This window comes from Lampris incognitus, chromosome 3 (assembly GCF_029633865.1).
Source record: "Lampris incognitus isolate fLamInc1 chromosome 3, fLamInc1.hap2, whole genome shotgun sequence".
Classification (NCBI taxonomy): Eukaryota; Metazoa; Chordata; class Actinopteri; order Lampriformes; family Lampridae; genus Lampris; species Lampris incognitus.
Window position 1 is genome coordinate 103,791,420 of NC_079213.1, and position 18,350 is coordinate 103,809,769.

Sequence of the window (18,350 nt, forward strand, 5' to 3'; positions counted from 1 at the left end):
TATGATTTCTCCATTGTGCTGGCCCGCTAGTTTATGGATGGTTATTACTACCTATGGTAACTGTGGGCAGCTACTTCCTGCTGAATCAGGAAGTAGATCAGCAGTGTCACCCACCATTGGCCATATTGGAAATTTCAGATGATAACTTTAAACTTGCAGTTTTGTTTTCACTTCCATATATGTGGTTTAGATAGTTGGGTTAAGTTGGACTTTCTGAAACATGACTTGATGCTCGTGTTCAGTTGTCCCATAAGACACCGTTGGAAAGCTGAGTCCAGTGGAGATCTGGTATCCAAAATCTCCAAAATGGAGCTGCTGAGTAAAATGATATCGTAACTGATATGCACAACGGCAAAAGCTACAAAAAAAAAGACCCCGGCTGTAGATAAACAGAATTATGCTTTAAGCCGCCATTGTAAGGCAAGGAAATAGGTTCAGTGTGTTGAGCTTTAAATGTGTTGTGATTTTATTTTTTTTCCTCTCTCAGTAGAGTAGCCCCACAGCACATAACGATTAACAATTCCCTCAGTTGTCCCCTAAGTAAAACGTACACAAAGGGGCTTCAGTGTCGGTGGCCTGGTGGTGTTGGTAGCACACCACCAGGTTCCAAAGCCACCAGACAAAAATCCAACCCAACCCAGTGGTGCTGATGGACTGCAGCCCTTTTCTACGTGGCTCTCTCCAGGGAGTGTCAGACGCTTGCCGCTTTCAGATCTTTCTAACCGAGTGTGACGCCTCCCGCAGGTCGTGTCTTGCACCGAGGAGGCGGGACGATCATGGCAGGAAGTGAGTTCGGGCTCAGCGAGGCGACCCAGGGCCTGACTCAGCTGGACCTCCGCGAGCAGGAGTTCCACGACATGGAGGTGGCCAGGAAGCTGCAGGAGGAGGAGATCAAGGTGAGCGGCAGGCCATTTAGTTTGATCAGTTTCAGAAACAATACTGAAAATTCCTACTTAGATAAAAGTATCTCTCCTTAAATTTTCCGAGCTGTCCCGATCGCTGCTGCACCCCCTCTGCCGACCCGGGAAGGCTGCAGACTACCACATGCCTCCTCCAATACATGTGTAGTCGCCAGCCGCTTCTTTTCACCTGACAGTGAGGTGTTTCGCCAGGGGGATGTAACATGTGGGAGGATCACGCTATTCCCCCCAGTTCCCCCTCCCCCCTGAACAGGCGCCCCGACCGACCAGAGGAGGCGCTAGTGCAGCGACCAGGACACATACCCACATCTGGCTTCCCACCCGCAGACACGGCCAATTGTGTCTGTAGGGACGCCCGACCAAGCCGGTGGTAACACAGGGATTCGAACTGGCGATCCCCGTGTTGGTAGGCAATGGAATTAGACTGCTACGCCACCCAGATGCCCCGATTAAGACTTACTCAAAGAAATTCTTTATCAAGCCTTTTATTTTTTACCTCTTAATAGTTATTGAAGTGAAACTACCAAAGTGGAATACTTGATTATAAATCAACTCAGGGAAAATACTATGATTTTATTGTTACTCAAAGAAATGCTGTCTCAAGGAATAATTTACTTGAGTACTGTAATGAAAGTTGTTCATTGCTTCTTATCCATTTGCATTAAAATGAAAAAAAAAACAAAATTTTTGGGGAATAAGACTACAACAGGGGCACAGAGGAAAATGGCAGTGAACAACTCTGTATGATGTCACCTGATGATGGTGTGATATTACATCATACAAGTTCATAACTATCTACCGTAATAGATAATCTTCACCTTGGGATGAACTGGTATTACATTTTCACTGCTGATACCGATTCCGAGTGCGACTCTTTAGGTATCGGCCGATACCGACTAGCGATCTGATCCATTACTGTTGTTGAACAGTGAAGACATGGAGCATTCGTTTGACGTTAACGGGCAAAATAATTGCTTTTGGTAACAGATTTTTTCTTCTTGGGTAAAATCTCTGATTTTGAAACTCAGTTTTTGTGTGGTATTGACTAAGTTAACACTAGAACAACCAGGATTTCACTCCTACCTAAAACGACCATGGGCAGTCAAAATGACGGCTGGTTTTTAAACTCTATATTCTGTCAAGATAAATACCCAATTGAGATATTAATGCATTGCATATGTTAGTATGTCTGTTAAGAAATGACTGACACCAAAATAAACATTTTAACAACTTAAATACTATTTTTTAAACAATTTTAAATGGCCGCTGTCCAACGCCTGTAGATACTGCAACATCTCACTGGTAGTGATGGTGCGTCTGAAACGGCGTCTGTAACCAGACATGTTGGACATAATCAAAAATCATCCATCCATTATCCAAAACGCTTTATCCTGCTCTCTGGGTCGCGGGGATGCTGGAGCCTATCGCAGCAGTCATTGGGCGGCAGGCGGGGAGACACCTTGGACAGGCCACCAGGCCATCACACAGGGCCAACACACACACACACATTCATACCTAGGGACAATTTAGTAATGGCGATTCATCTGACCTACATGTCTTTGGACTGTGGGAGGAAACTGGAGCACCCGGAGGAAACCCACGCAGACACAGGGAGAACATGCAAACTCCACACAGAGGACCACCCGGGACGACCCCCAAGGTTGGACTACCCCAGGGCTCGAACCCAGAACCTTCTTGCTGTGAGGCGACTGCGCTAACCACTGCGCCACCGCGCCGCCAATCAAAAATCAAGTATAGACTATTTCTCTGCACTGGAGAACGCTAGTGTGTTTCTAGGACAGAGCAATGAACTTCACGAAGGAAATGATGCGACCAACACATGTCAATAATAGTGACATGCAAATTACGTGCGGTCATTTTGACTGCTCATGGTCGTTTTAGGTAGATCTTATCACTTTTTTTGTGCAATTCAGCAAAAACTCATTTTAATGCAAATATATGCAATTGTAGGAGCATTCAGGGAGCGGCAGGTCTCTTATCTTTTTTCTTTTCTTGTTTGTTTTTTACAAAGTTATTAAACTTTGAAAATCCAAAACCGTCCAAATGACCGCCTTGGTCGTTCTAGTTTGAATAGCCCATGGTACAGTTGTAACGTCATGAGCTGTTCTCCTCAACATCTGGATGAAGAGGGCGAACAATAGCATGATGTAATAGTTTGGATATGACTTCTGAGCCCCAAATTCCTTTTGAAGTCATGGATGTTGCAGAAGCAGGTTAAAATAGCTCCATCCCCGACAGTCACTTCCTGTGTTAAAGACGGTGGGAACATGCGGTTCACACTGGAGCAACAAGACTTTCATGTTTTGTATGTTTTCAGGCAAGCAAGCTGGACCAGCGTGCAGCCCAAATGGCGCAGGATGAGGTGAGTGGGTTGCAACGGCGCCACTTATGGAAACTTTGCTCTTTTTCTCCCCTTTTCTCTCTCTCTCTCTCAGCCTCCATTCCTCTTAGAAATCCTCATTTCCTGTCTCAACCCCACTTGCTCAACTCTCAACCCCCCAGGTTTCTCAAATGAGATTATATCAGATTTTGTCAGTAGATGCTATCTTACTATGCAAGTAAATTCAAGAGGATTACAGATTATAATGCTCATTATTTATTGCTCGTGTACTTTGAAATATTTCGTATGATATCTCTAATTAAAATCTAATTGACACACGGCAGGTGATGCAGGCTCAATAATAGTCTATACGGTATTCAAATATACACTGACTGGATGTGAGGTTGGTCTGTCACGGCTATTATTTGTAGTGGTGATGGTAATACTAATAAATAATGCGGATCTTATTTATTACTGTGCCACACCAAGAAGATGGAGGTCATGATAATGCTAGTGGCCTTTATTTACAAAGCACTACAAAACAAAACAAACCTGCTTTATAAGAAAATGTGGGCAATAAATAAAAGCGCAAATATTTTAGATATATAGTAATGCAGCAAATGCATAGACTTAATTAAATAATTACAGAAATATCTAAGAGAGGCAGGTGTGTTAATCTTGACTGTTGTTCTTGATGCGAGTGTCAGTCCGGTCATGTGGCTGCTGTTTGCAGCCATGGTAGACTTTTTTTCTCTTTTTTTTTTATGATGTTTTTTGGTACATTATTTACAATAGAAGAACAGGATACAAGCATCACAATTCAAACATAAAACTAGACACCATGTTTACTTTTTTGGCAAAAGTGTGTTCATGATGTTTGGATGTAGGCCATCTGTGGCGATTTAGATGAAATTATAGCGATTATCCTGTACAATCAGGCTGAAAGATGCTTTATTACCACACAATCCCTGATGACACGAACTCGGTTGGAATAGGGCTATAGTGACTTGACCTCAGAACTGCATCTCTGCTGTTCGCAGATGATGTGGTTTTGTTGGCTTCATCAGAACGTGACCTCCGGCACGCACTGGGGCGGTTTGCAGCTGAGTGTGAAATGGCCGGGTTGAGAATCAGCACCGCCAAGTCTGAGGCCATGGTTCTCTACCGGAAAATGGTGGATTGCTCCCACCAGGTTGGGGATGAGTTGTTGCCTCAAGTGAAGGAGTTCCAAGTATCCTGGGGTCTTGTTCACGAGTGAGGGTAGGATGGAGCGGGAGATTGACAGGTGGATTGGTGCAGCATCAGCAGTAATGTGGACGTTGTACCGGACCGCTGTGGTGAAGAGGGAGCTGAGCCGGAAGGCAAAGCTCTCAATTTACCAGTCAGGCTTCGTTCTAACCCTCACCTGTGGTCATGAGCTTCAGGTAGTGACCGAAAGGGTGAGATCGCAGATACAAGCGCCTGAAATGAGTTTCCTCTGTAGGGTGTCTGGGCTCAGCCTTAGAGATCGGGTGAGGAGCTCAGACATCCGGAGGGAGCTCGGAGTAGAGCCGCTGCTCCTTCACGTCGAAAGAAGCCAGCTGAGGTGGTTCAGGCATCTGATTAGGATGCCTCCTGGGTGCCTTCCTTTGGAGGTTTACCAGGCACGTCCAACTGGGTGGAGACCCCGGGGTAGATCCAGAACTTGCTAGAGGGACTACATGTTCAATCTGGCCTGGGAACGCCTTGGGATCCCCCAGGAGGAGCAGGAGGGCGTTGCTGGGGAGAGGGACGCCTGGAGTGCCCTACTTAGCTTGCTGCCACCGCGACCCGACCCCGGAGAAGCGGCTGATGACGAGAGGAGATGAGATAGGGCTATAGTGGATATTGGTGTACTGGGGGATTTTTATCATTATGAAAAGTTTGCCGTGGCATAAGTAAGGTTATGAAACACTGCCACATTGTACACTGGTTTTTACTCCAACCCAGCATTAAACCTGCTGGTTTCACCAGGTAGTCCTCCTGTGGCACCACTACTATGAGATACATGTTAATCCCTTATTTTACTGTGATATCCTCCTGGTTTTGTTCACCTTTTTGCTGCTGCCACAATTCAGTTTTCTCACAGGGAATGTTAAAGTGAATTTAACCTAAATGGGGGAAAAACACCGTTATGGAAATAATAATGGAGGAAGTTATTGTATCTTGCTAACGTGGCCTGTGGCTGATGTTCTGCTCCGGCAGGAGATCGCCCGTCTGCTGATGGAACAAGAGAAGAAGGAGTATAAGAAGAACAAAGACAAGGAGAAGGACAGGGAGCGAGAGAAAGAGAAGGAGAGAGAGAGGATGGCCATGGACAGGATGGCAATGGAGAGGAGGAGACAGGAGGCTGAGCACAGGGTGACTCCCCCCCCCCCCCCCCCATACTTTTCGTATTTTACCTTGTGGGTTGGAGCAAGTTATGTTTTTCTAAGACCACGCAATTATCAAGTGGTGTTATTCAGATCTGGGATAATGTTGTTTTTCAGTTTTTCTGTATCTCTGCGATGTGACTCATGTTTCCACTACGGCACATGAGCAGAGATGTTTCTTAGGCTGAGCTAATGGAGAGAATGAACCGCTGTCAAACCGTTTTTCCGCTGTGGCTTTTCCAGCCGAACTCCGAGGAGGTCGTCCGACCCAGAACACGAGAGGAGCACGAATACCAGAGGCAGAAGAACCACAACAAGCCCGCCAGGTACAAGACCCACAACTTATACCTTTTGTAAATGACAGACAGCAGACACGAGATGCGCCGATACCGGCATCGGACATCGGGCTACTGAACTAGAATATAGGAGATCATACCAAAGACTGAAACCTAATACCACAACCCATGAGTAACATATTAAAAACAAAGGGGAAAAAATGCTTAATTTGCTGCATTTTTCCACATGGAAGACGGTATTCCCGGTGGGAAAAAACTGATTCTGTTACTTGGCTCATGGACCACAAACTAATGAGCCTAGTCTGCAGAGCTCATGCATCAGATGGGCCCTCGGCGTCGGCTGATAGACGGGCTACAGATTAGCATTTGGAGTCGGTACCGGCGGGGGGAAAGTCCAGTCGGTGTATCAGCAGGGACTCTGATGACAGTGTCACGTTTGTTTTTGCTCACTGATAAAAAGAGAAGGAATAAAACCGGCATATAAAATGAATCACATGGTAAAACTTGGATTGATTGTGCAAGAAGTAAAAGTGCGTTGAGTAATGAAACAATAAGGTAATCAGACATGATAAAGACTTTTAAGTTATCAAAAGGCTTTACTAGAAAATAAAATGTTTTAAGTGGTAATCTACCGCACTGTTTCAGAGCCGAGGAGCCTGGACAGCAAAGGCACCGTCACATTAAGTCTTTAGTTCTTACTCTTCAGTATTACCAATACACACCCTAACAAAGCTATACAACAATGTTGTTTTTATGTTGTTTAGCCCAGTCATCCATTTATCTTTTTATCATAATATTTCTCTCTCTCTCTCTCTCTCTCTCTCTCTCTCTCGCTGTCTGTCTCTGTTGTGTGTCTCTCTCTCACTGACTTGTCTCTCTCTCACTGTCTCTCTCTCTGTCTCTCTCTTGCTGTCTGTCTCTTTCTCTCTGTCCCTCCCTCTCTCTGTCTGTCTGTCTGTCTGTCTGTCTCTCAGACCTCCTCAGCCTCGCACACACGACTATCAGAATGTGAACCCCACCGCTGGCTACAGATACTCAGACAACCCCTTCTCGCCCCGCGCTCCCTCCAGACCTGAGGCTGCTTACAAAGGCACGTCCTTCTAACAGGCATCACTGGCACACCACCTCCATGACGCCACAAATCCATCCTGTGTTTAGCAGCAGCTGGGTGGTGGCTTGATATGAGGGAACCGTGTACTTGAAGCTCAGTACTGTTTCTCAGCAATGTTCTGTAAAAAAGTGTCTTTACAATAATCAATATAATAATCCAGGTAAGACAGAAAGTTGAATCAGTTCATCTGGACACAACATCCTCCGTTTCCCCCTTAATAAACATTGTGTTGGGGCGTCCGGGTAGTGTAGCAGTCTATTCCATTGCCTACCAACACGGGGATCGCCGGTTCGAATCCCCGTGTTACCTCCGGCTTGGTCGGGCATCCCTACAGACACGGTCAGTTGTGTCTGTAGGGATGCCCGACCAAAGGGGGAAAATCCCCCCCCCCCCAAAAAAAGAAAAGGTGAGCAGACACAGGCAGTAGATCGCAGCTCTGGCTGATTATTAAGAGACCATGTGTTTACCAGAGTATTAGAGAAATTAAACTTACCTTGTACACGTTAATTGAACTGTTGCCTTAAATTGATTAGTTCCAGTAATTGGACTGTTGGTGTGCATACATACCATATTTCATGTGACTAGATCAGTGGATTAAATGGAGCTTTGGTAACCCCCATGGGAAACTCGATGATTGCAGCAAGAAAAAGGAAATACTGCATATATATTTATATTTAAAGATGTAAAAATGAAGTAAAATGGGGAGTATTAAATTTAACGCAACCAACATTTACCCTAGAAAATACTATGAATACAAATGCTAAGGCCGGCACGGTGGCGCAGTGGTTAGCGCGGTCGCCTCACAGCAAGAAGGTCCTGGGTTCGAGCCCCGGGGTAGTCCAACCTTGGGGGTCGTCCCGGGTCGTCCTCTGTGTGGAGTTTGCATGTTCTCCCCGTGTCTGCGTGGGTTTCCTCCGGGTCAGGTGACTCAGCCGTACTAAATTGTCCCTGTGTGTGTGTGTGTGTGTGTTGGCCCTGTGATGGTCTGGCGGCCTGTCCAGGGTGTCTCCCCGCCTGCCACCCAATGACTGCTGGGATAGGCTCCAGCATCCCCGCAACCCTGAGAGCAGGATAAGCGGTTTGCCTAATGGAGGGATGGACAAATGCTAGGATACATAACAAATATATGAAATAAAATGTGTCCAATATGATGTACAGCCTGTGGGTGTACGTAATGGTGGCAGGGAAGCACACTAGAGAATATGTACGACTTGTAATGGATTTGATTACTGAAATTCTCTCTCTTGTCTCTTCCAGGTGCCTATTACAGGCAGTGACTCAGGATGCCCTGTGTTGTACGGCCATTCACGTCTCTCGTCACCTTTTTTTTTTTATATATATATATATATATTTTCTTTCATATCCAAATGGTCACACTCCGTTGACCACCATGGTTGGGACAGACTAATGATTTGGGGATTGGATCTTTCAACGCTGACCCAAAGTTCGGAAAGCGGGTGTCCTGGAATGCTGGAACCACACACACATATTTTCTTTTTTATGAGTTTCTTTTTTAGTCATTATTATTATTATTGTTGTTTGTGTTCATTTTTAATTTTTTGTTTTAACTGACTCGACACCATTACAAACCAAAGGAGCAGCCTTGTTGACTCAAACTCCCATGTGGTTCTTCGCTGTCGAAGCTGTTTTTTGTTTTTTTGTTTTCTTTTGCCCCTCTCGGTTGCTGTACCCGTCTTGTGCCGACATCCCATCTGCCGACCGCCCCGCCACAAGGGCTCCGGGCCTCCGCTGGATATATAACCGTGCTATCTCATGTGTCCTCACTCCTCTGGGATGCGGGATGTGGCCCTGTTTGATCCAATATGGCCGCCGCAGTGTCTTAGATCCAAGATGGCAGCTGCTTTGTACTCCCAGGGCCACGGCTGTGTGTGTGTGTGTGTGTGTGTGTGTGTGTGTGTGTGTGTGTGTGTGTGTGTGTGTGTGTGTGTGTGTGTGTGTGTAAGTGTAACTCGTGCTGTTCTACAAGGCGGTCCCTCCATATCCATGTGCCACGCTGCGTACTGTACATCTCCTTCAGGACAGACTGGTTTCTATCACTTTTATGTGCATTCAAGAAAAAAAAAGATCAAACCTATATCCAGATGCTGGGTACTTTGGATGTGTGATGGGTGTTTTAACCTTGTCGCCTTTTGCAGTGGGAACCGGTACATCTGCGGTGGGATTACAGACACTTTTGTTGTATGGCTTACTGTTTTCTATGTGCATGCTTACTGAACGTGTACACTAGTTGTACATGCATTTCTCCTCTCTAAAGCCGTCTGGCTCCCCCCCACCACACAAAAGAGACTAATCTACTCTTTGTGAATGAACAAAACTATATATATATATATATATACTAACCCATGTACTGCAACAAAAACCAGATTCTCCTGTCCACCTGAGTTTGGCATTGCACCAGCCAGAACAAGATGGCTGCAGATGCTAAGTCCGTGCAGTGATGGAGGAGGGACTCGGTGGGATGCATGATCATTGCAGGTCTGTGCCAAACCTTATTTTCATGCTTCTTGTGCTGGCGGCATCGACTCGGCCCCATCCAACGTTTGATCTCGTCCATATTAAAGTGTAAATAACGTCCAACACCCCCCCCTCCCCCGCGTGTTTCAACCCCACCATGGAGGGGGGGGGGGTTCACTCTTCTGTGGTCAGCTGCCCCCACGGGTCACACCACTTATCTTAGGGACCCACCAGAAAAGAGAGCTTTTTTTCCCCCCCTCATATATATATTTTTATTTATTTATTTTTCCCTTTCATGTTCCCAAGCCAACGAGTCTCTCTTTCATCCTTCCATCTCTTCTTTTTTCTTTTTTTTTTTTGTTGCCTCCATATGAAAGGCCAGCATCACGTCCTGCCTGTTGTTAAAGCAAACATTCCCACAATAGAAAAGCGTCTGGGCGGAAGGGAATTTTCAGTTGGTGACTGTCTCAGCTGGGGAAACGATTCTCATATTGAATGACTATTCCGATTTAAAGGGACCTGCCGCTCCGTGCCCGGTTAATGTTATTTTCTGTTCATATTGAATAAGTATCGTGGGCGGTGGCAGTCGAGGAACTTTCTTCATGAGCTTACCAAACAATTTTGGACCACATCCATCAAATTGGGTGGATTTCGGGTCGCTTGGAAGCGGTTGCGGGGTTGCTGCCCTGCGTTACTGCAGTAACTTCCGAGTCTCTTCCCTCAACATGATTTCCTCCCCCGAGGAATCACGAGGCAAATGTTTACTTCATACTTCTTATTCTTTCCCCCATCTACCAAGTCTTGGCTCAAGTGTATGACGTTGGTGTTAATGAAGGCCAATTTGCTGGCGTATTTGTGTCAGCTTTGGGTTTTCTTCTTCTAAGCGGCGACTTATTTTTGAGGGATTTTGTGCCATGTTGTTTTTTTTCTTTCAGGGATTTGTAGAAAACGGGGGGGGGGGGGGGAATCTCCGCTCTTACCAAGACCTGTGGTAACTAAACCGCCCATCTCTCACAGTGGCATGCAGAAGCTTTTCCTTGACAGCAGCGCCCCCTGGCGGACAGGTGTGTTTCCCACCTGGCCAGGCCGTGTGCCGGCTGTGTTTTGGCGGCTGGTTGTGCGTCGGTCGTGGTTTCGGCTCTTGAGCGCAATCCCGACTGGCACGTGAGCGCCGGGTTGGCACGTGTGTCTATTCCCGGGCTTTACATGAAACCTGCCAATCACGAGTCGGCACCTTTCCCCGTGTGTCGTGGCGCTTAGCGGTAGAGGTTTTGGTTGCGTTTCCCTGGAGTGTGTCTCCCCCTCCCCCCCTCCCCCTCTCATGTGAAATGAAATATTGGATTTGCTTTTCCATTTTAGCATCCGAGACGTAATAATAAACTCAGTATTTCCAACCCTGACCACGGCTCAGTCGTCCATGCCCTTCCGGGGAACACGTGGGGCGGAGGGGTCATTTCATGCCGGCGCGCCGCTGCTGACCGCTGCTACTGCTGCGGTGGAAGAGGTACTCCGCTGTGGGGCGCTGTCGAGCTGGGGCATTTATCGTGTATTTATTAGCCGCGGCGTAACACGGCGAAGAGGAACTGCTGACAGTGGGACAGCCTCAGGGACGACGTGCTTTACTGGTGGAACCGGTTCAGACCCCTTCCCTGAGTGTGTGTGTGTGTGTGTGTGTGTGTGTGTGTGTGTGTGTGTGTGTGTGTGCGTGTGTGTGAGGCCAGTTTCAGAGAAATGACGTTTTACAGGATGTTCTCAACTTAATGTTGGAGTGCCTTTAATCAAACAAAGCTTAACTGGTGTTACATATTTTGCACAAAATTTAAATACACTTCGCACGAGAACGTAAGAGATAATATCTGTTGTGTGTATGGGTGTGTATGGGGGTGTGTGTGTGTGTGTGTACACGACTTAAAGTGTAAGAGGAAAAAGACAACAGACAACAGTTAAACTGGTTAAATTAAACAGAACGTCATCCAGGTGTAAAACCTGCCAGACAGGAACTCGGCACGCGGCCGCTCTTCTAGAGCAGATCTGCTAAACCAAACTGCTCGTCTGCGTTATTTGTCATGGCGGGCCTTTACGCCAGGCTTCCATCCAGACTGAGTTGGAGGCAGGAGGCGCCTTCATTCCCAGCGTACCAACGTCACAGGAAACCAGAACCAGGGAGCGTGGCGGTCGGAGTCTGGCCCAGTGGTAAAGTGGCTGCATGCCGACTGGTGCGGCTCACCGTGCAGGCTGGTGCGGCTCACCATGCAGACTGACATGGCTCACCATATAGACTGGTGTGGCTCACCATGCAGACTGGTGCGGCTCACCGTGCAGACTGGCGTGGCTCACCGTGCAGACTGGCATGGCTCACCGTGCAGACTGACATGGCTCACCATGCAGACTGACATGGCTCACCATATAGACTGGTGTGGCTCACCATGCAGACTGGTGCGGCTCACCGTGCAGACTGGCGTGGCTCACCATGCAGACTGGCGTGGCTCACCATGCAGACTGGTGCGGCTCACCGTGCAGACTGGCGTGGCTCACCATGCAGACTGGCGTGGCTCACCATGCAGACTGGCGCGGCTCACCGTGCAGGCTGGCGTGGCTCACCGTGCAGACTGGTGCGGCTCACCATGCAGACTGACATGGCTCACCATATAGACTGGCGTGGCTCACCGTGCTGACTGACATGGCTCACCATATAGACTGGCGTGGCTCACCGTGCTGACTGGCGTGGCTCACCGTGCAGACTGGTGCGGCTCACCATGCAGACTGACATGGCTCACCATATAGACTGGCGTGGCTCACCGTGCTGACTGGCGTGGCTCACCATGCAGACTGGCGTGGCTCACCGTGCTGACTGGTGCGGCTCACCGTGCAGACTGGCGTGGCTCACCGTGCAGACTGGCATGGCTCACCGTGCAGACTGGCGTGGCTCACCGTGCAGACTGGCGTGGCTCACCATGCAGACTGGCGCGGCTCACCATGCAGACTGGCGTGGCTCACCGTGCAGACTGGCGTGGCTCACCGTGCAGACTGGCGTGGCTCACCGTGCAGACTGGTGCGGCTCACCATGCAGACTGACATGGCTCACCATATAGACTGGCGTGGCTCACCGTGCTGACTGACATGGCTCACCATATAGACTGGCGTGGCTCACCGTGCTGACTGGCGTGGCTCACCGTGCAGACTGGTGCGGCTCACCATGCAGACTGACATGGCTCACCATATAGACTGGCGTGGCTCACCGTGCTGACTGGCGTGGCTCACCATGCAGACTGGCGTGGCTCACCGTGCTGACTGGTGCGGCTCACCGTGCAGACTGGCGTGGCTCACCGTGCAGACTGGCATGGCTCACCGTGCAGACTGGCGTGGCTCACCGTGCAGACTGGCGTGGCTCACCATGCAGACTGGCGCGGCTCACCATGCAGACTGGCGTGGCTCACCGTGCAGACTGGCGTGGCTCACCGTGCAGACTGGCGTGGCTCACCGTGCAGACTGGCGTGGCTCACCGTGCAGACTGGCGTGGCTCACCGTGCAGACTGGCGTGGCTCACCAGTAGTGAGCAGTATTGACACACAGGCCTCCTTGTCAGGAGTCACACTGAGTCAGCTTTGACACCAGGAGCACAGAACCTGTTTGCTGCCCCGTCAGCCTCCAGCTGTTTGCATATACAAACTTCAGACGAGACCTAAAACTCAATTCAGCCGGGAGAGAATGTCTTCCAAGTTGCACAGAACAGAAAATTGAAAACAGAAGAGGTGACTTGTTTTCTTCTTAAAACATCTTGCAAGGGAGACATTATTCTGTGCACAAGCTAACAGCTGGGTAAGATTCATGCAAAAAAAACAAGTTAGCCGGCTCTTCCGGTTTACACCGGTGAGCTATTGGAAAGTCCGTTGTGATAAATAATGTGTACTGCCCCTGTCTGCTGGCCTGTATTTTAAACAAACACGGTTATAATAATCGATACTATACAGGTTACACCCTTCAGCTGGAGCTCCATCCGGATGAGCGGAGCTGGTTCACCAACATACCTGACATAGCGATGACTCCTCTGCATGTGGCAACACCACCACCACTGCCCTCCGTGGGTTATGTCACAACCATAAATTCACAGGCTCCACCTCTGATGCAGCTGTCTGGGTTGTCGGTGCACCAAAAGAGCTACAGACAAAGCAGAGAAACCCCCCCCCACCCCCCCACCTGGTCTCAGCAACATCTGGGGCACTTTCAAGTTCGGCAGCCACTCCTGTTGTACAGCACTACTTTCCCCGGACGAAATGTCCAAACCAGTCTGTTGGCTTGTATGTTCATTAAAAAATGCACTAATGTGCACGTCAGACCCCCGTCGTGGGTGATTTACAGTGGCAGGTTGCTAAATGGACAAATTTCCCGACCCAGTAGCCCCCCAGAAACTGCGAAGCGCTGCGGGACTTGTAGTCCAAAGACTTTCTTTACAGCCTCGGTTTGAGTTCAGCAAGTCGGTTAAGGCATTGCCCCCCATCCAGCTGCTTTCTAAGCCGGTTCAGACCCTGACGGTGTGGATACTGCTCATCCTCCCCTCTGGGGCAACGCCGCAGAAGGGTGGTCGGACCATGACGCGCTGCGTCTCATCCATCCATCCATCCATCCGCCGGTCCATCTTCCAGACTCAACGTTACACACACTACCAGAAACAATGACTGAAATGTTCGAGTACAAAAAATTCCCAGGCAAAGTTTCCAGCTGTGCGGGCAACAATGAAAGACGACACACACACACACCCACACACACACACACACACCCAGCTCCCCAGTCTCGCCTCTGTATGGGTGGAGATCTGCGTGCGCGCATGTTTCATCATGCGCCCTGGTCCGGTCTGCTCCTGTGTTAGACGTGACAGAAACAAATGTGAAATAATTCCGGAAGTTCCTGCGTCAAGTCTAGTTTCAAATGTTCGCCAGCTGATGCCCGTCGACACTTCGTGAGCCAGTTACAGACACAACCAAAGGTCAGACCTTCTGTCTGCAACAGGTGAGGGCTTAGCAATGGCCCTGGACCCGTGAGAAGGTGAGCCGACGGAGGAATACATAGACGTACGTCACGCCAATTACTAACAGGTGCTTATCAGTGTAAATATGTTATAAATGTGTTATAAATGACAAAAGCTGTCCGAAGACCACAGCAGGACAGGTTTAAAGGCAACTCACCTGTTGGAAGGACGGATCAGATCCCCACCTCAACACCGCAGCGTGTTCAGCAGCATTCGGCACTCGTCGTTAATTATAAGTTCTTACATTGGTAATTAGGCTACGTAATTGAAGTTGAAGCTCAACAGCTCGGTCCCTCGTCTCACCTGGCCGTCAGGTAAGTGTGATCGTCTCCTTACGCATACGCGCCCGAGACACTGAAGACACGCCCACCAGCGCAGCTTCGGCCCCGCCCACACATGCGTGTGCGTGAGCGTGAAGGAGACCGCCCGCGCCCCGTGCGGGGTCAGAAGTCATTTAACCTCCGCTCGTCCCGAGCGTTTTCCCCGTACCATTTAAATACCATTTAAACACACACACACACACACACTCTCTCTCTCACACACACTCACACACACACAGAACAAAATATTTAAACACACATGTCAGTGTCTGCCCAAATGTTCCCGGGGCTTTTCTGCAGGAAGAACCGGTCGTCACAGAGCCGCTTTTTCCCCCAGTTACGAGAAACGGCCAGTCACGTGACTCCGTGCTAATCTGAAGAGGAAGTCCAGCTGAAGCGGAGGAGCCTGCTGCTGCGGAGGGAGGAGCCTGCTGCTGCGGAGGGAGGAGCCTGCTGCTGCGGAGGGGAAACATTATTACGTCCGGAGACATCTAAAACTTAACAGCTGTGGTTCTTATTCTCAAACCTTTTTTTTTGTTTGGTTTTTTTTTTTGGATCTGTTGGAAAAAGCCAAAAGTAACCTCACTTGTGTCAGTAAATGCCAGGTAGCATGTGAGCATGTTATCCTAGTCCTCCAATGTCCCTCACAAAAAAGTGGTTTATTCAAGGGTGCTATTAGTACACTCTTTTTAAACTCAAAATCAGTGAGTATGCTCTTTAAGTACTTATCAGAGAAGTATTGAAATAGTACACTTACAAGTATACTGCTAGTACGTTGATATTAGTAATGTAAACTACTAATAAGACCCCCTAGCTAACGGGTCTGACCCTGTAGTCGAGCGGTTAGTGATGTCGCCTTGTGGTGCAGTACACCTCGTATCGAATCCCGCACCGGGCAAGAAAATAACCGGTTACATTGGTGGCAGCGGTGGGATCCGGAAGTGTGCAGATCCTCAGAAGTCTCTTCGGAGCGCGGGAAGAACAAAGCGCGAGGGCGCGCTTCCGGGGAGGGTGACGACTGTAAACTACTAATAAGACACGTTAGCCCCTAGCTAACGGGTCTGACCCTTTAGCTGAGCGGTTAGTGATGTCACCTTGTGGTGCAGTACACCTCGTATCGAATCCCGCACCGGGCAAAAAAATAACCGGTTACAGTAAGTATAAATATACTTGAACTTTACTTGATAAAATTAACTTCAGGTATACTTTTTTGTTTGTAAGGGATGACCCGTAAACCGTAACCTTTCTTGAACCAATACACTAACTACTGCTTATAATAATGATAATAACGATGTGAACGGGGGTGGGGGGGTACGCACCCCTGAGTGACCTTTGAACCCCCCCAGTAAACAAATTTGCATTTGAGCTTATGATTATTGTGTTGGAGAATATTTCTCATGGCAAAATAGAATGACTTGTAATTTTCACAATACCTTTCATATACATGAAATGCAGCTGAAAATGCTTTGCATTAAAAAAAAAAGACAAATAATCAAAAAAACGAAACGGCAGCAGACAAACTGAAACAGGATACAAAAGGTGGTTTAAAATTGCTCAGCTTTACACAGCCAGACTTACCCGCGACTTAAAACGACAAATGGTTAAGACTTGGGGGATAAAAAAGAAAACCAGTTTTGACTGAACCTCTCGGTCGTCATCTTTTACAGGTTGTGGTACGCCGGTGCAGAAGCAGTCATTCCCATGGCCCCGGTGTAAATGTGGGCAGGCCGTTTGGCCCAGGGCGCAGTGTGCTGTGCCTGCCGTAGGAATGACACCCGACTGGTTTGGAGCAGCGGCGGAGGCCTCCAACATGCGCTGCAGGGAGTCGCCCCTTCGTGCATGCCAAGACAATCCTGCGGTGCCGCGTCTAAGCTTGCACGAAAAGGACCGAGTCGTTTGAGGCACACAGGTTGGTTTTCATGACAGAGATCCACTGGCTCTGCGATGCAGCTAAAAAAGCCGGGGATCAATGAGAGACCCTGCCATGTCATCTGTAGTAACGTCAGAATATACTATGGTGGTTTACGGCGCCTTGTTCAGCATCTTCTCCCATGAGTTTAGCCTAATTACACTGTCATGATTTAGCACATCCGTTTTGTCGGTACAACACGGTTTTTTGTTACTCGCCTGACCTTTATTAGATGCCCAAATATCACTTCGTTTCATAACTTATAATAATAATAATTATTATTATTATACACTTTATTTATACAGGAACGTACCATTTCCAATGCTGGTACTGTCTGATAATGGAGACGAGTCCACTTCAGTATAAATACTATATTGTAGCGAATTCGGGGGACAACGCAGCCGTCAGCGTGTCTTCTTATATCCATGCACGTTACAATATGTTATCAACAGTACAGTAATCATCCATCGAAGGGACATTATTTAAGTTGTGTAGCAGGTCCTACCTACATTACCGTGTTGGCAGTGACTTCAGAAGTACTCGGCTTTGGGCGGTGATGTGTGTCAGTATGCATATATCATGAGTGTACTTCTGTGAAATGCTGACATCAGCAGTAGGAACAACGACCCCCCCACACACACACAGACACACAAAGCGGGGGGGGGCATTTCCAAAGCGGCCACAAGATGGCGACCTACTCGTATTTTCCCCCTCTAAGGATGACGCTGCAAGTTCTCGCAGGTTAAGTGGGATTTGGGATTCAGATCAGTCAGTCAATAACTTTACTGTCCCGAAAAGGACAATTTGTTGTCTAGTCGTGACTGAAAATGTGCAACAATTACAGTACACAGTAAGACCAGCATACACAAAATCCATAAAGGTTCTCTGTATGACAAGGGCGGTGCTTAAATGGGCCGGTACTCATCAGCACGCAGTACCGGGACTTCTGCCTTTTACCCGTCTGCGTACCGGTACTTCCTACTGCGTACCGCCACCTCATGGTGCATCTAGGTACGCATATTGTAGTGCCTGTGTGTTTTAATGGACTTCTACAGAGTGCGTCAGTAATCCCGTCTCAAACACCATCTATGCGGTTCCTAAGAAGAGCCTGTGAAATTCAAGCTAACTATATCATATAAAGGCTTCTCTACCCAGAATGCAATTGTAACCGGTTATTTTCTTGCCCGGTGCGGGATTCGATACGGGGTGTACTGCACCACAAGGCGACATCACTACCCGCTCGGCTAAAGGGTCAGACCCCTTGGCTAGGGGCTAACGTGTGTTATTAGTAGTTTACACAATGTATTACCGCGTGTATTGACGTGCTCGAAGGTGCTTTTTCACTGAAGATGTAGCTAAATAAGCTAGCTAGCATGACGTTATTTCCTAATGTTAGCCTGGCTTAATAGTGCGAAAAGAAAGCATTGTCGCTGGACAAGGAGCCGAAAGAAGCTCCAGTTAATACTGCTGCAGCTGCAGATACAGAAAATGCTGCGTTAGAAACTTTGTGTGACTGGGAGCCTTCTCTGGTCGGTCCTCCTGCTCCAAGTCCAGTGCCCCCC

The 18,350-nt window shown here is 48.2% G+C and overlaps 1 protein-coding gene across 1 annotated transcript in view; it reads left to right on the plus strand.

Annotated features, from left to right (window-relative positions):
- Window positions 1-10,920, plus strand: part of ccdc50a (coiled-coil domain containing 50a) — a 40,431-nt gene extending 29,511 nt beyond the window's left edge. The window contains exons 6-11 of the mRNA XM_056276994.1: window positions 745-896; window positions 3,259-3,303; window positions 5,485-5,640; window positions 5,895-5,977; window positions 6,922-7,037; window positions 8,316-10,920. Of these exons, the coding sequence (XP_056132969.1) occupies window positions 745-896; window positions 3,259-3,303; window positions 5,485-5,640; window positions 5,895-5,977; window positions 6,922-7,037; window positions 8,316-8,335 (572 nt within the window). The 3' untranslated portion in view covers window positions 8,336-10,920. The remainder of the gene's footprint in view (window positions 1-744; window positions 897-3,258; window positions 3,304-5,484; window positions 5,641-5,894; window positions 5,978-6,921; window positions 7,038-8,315) is intronic.
- Window positions 10,921-18,350: the final 7,430 nt, after the last annotated feature.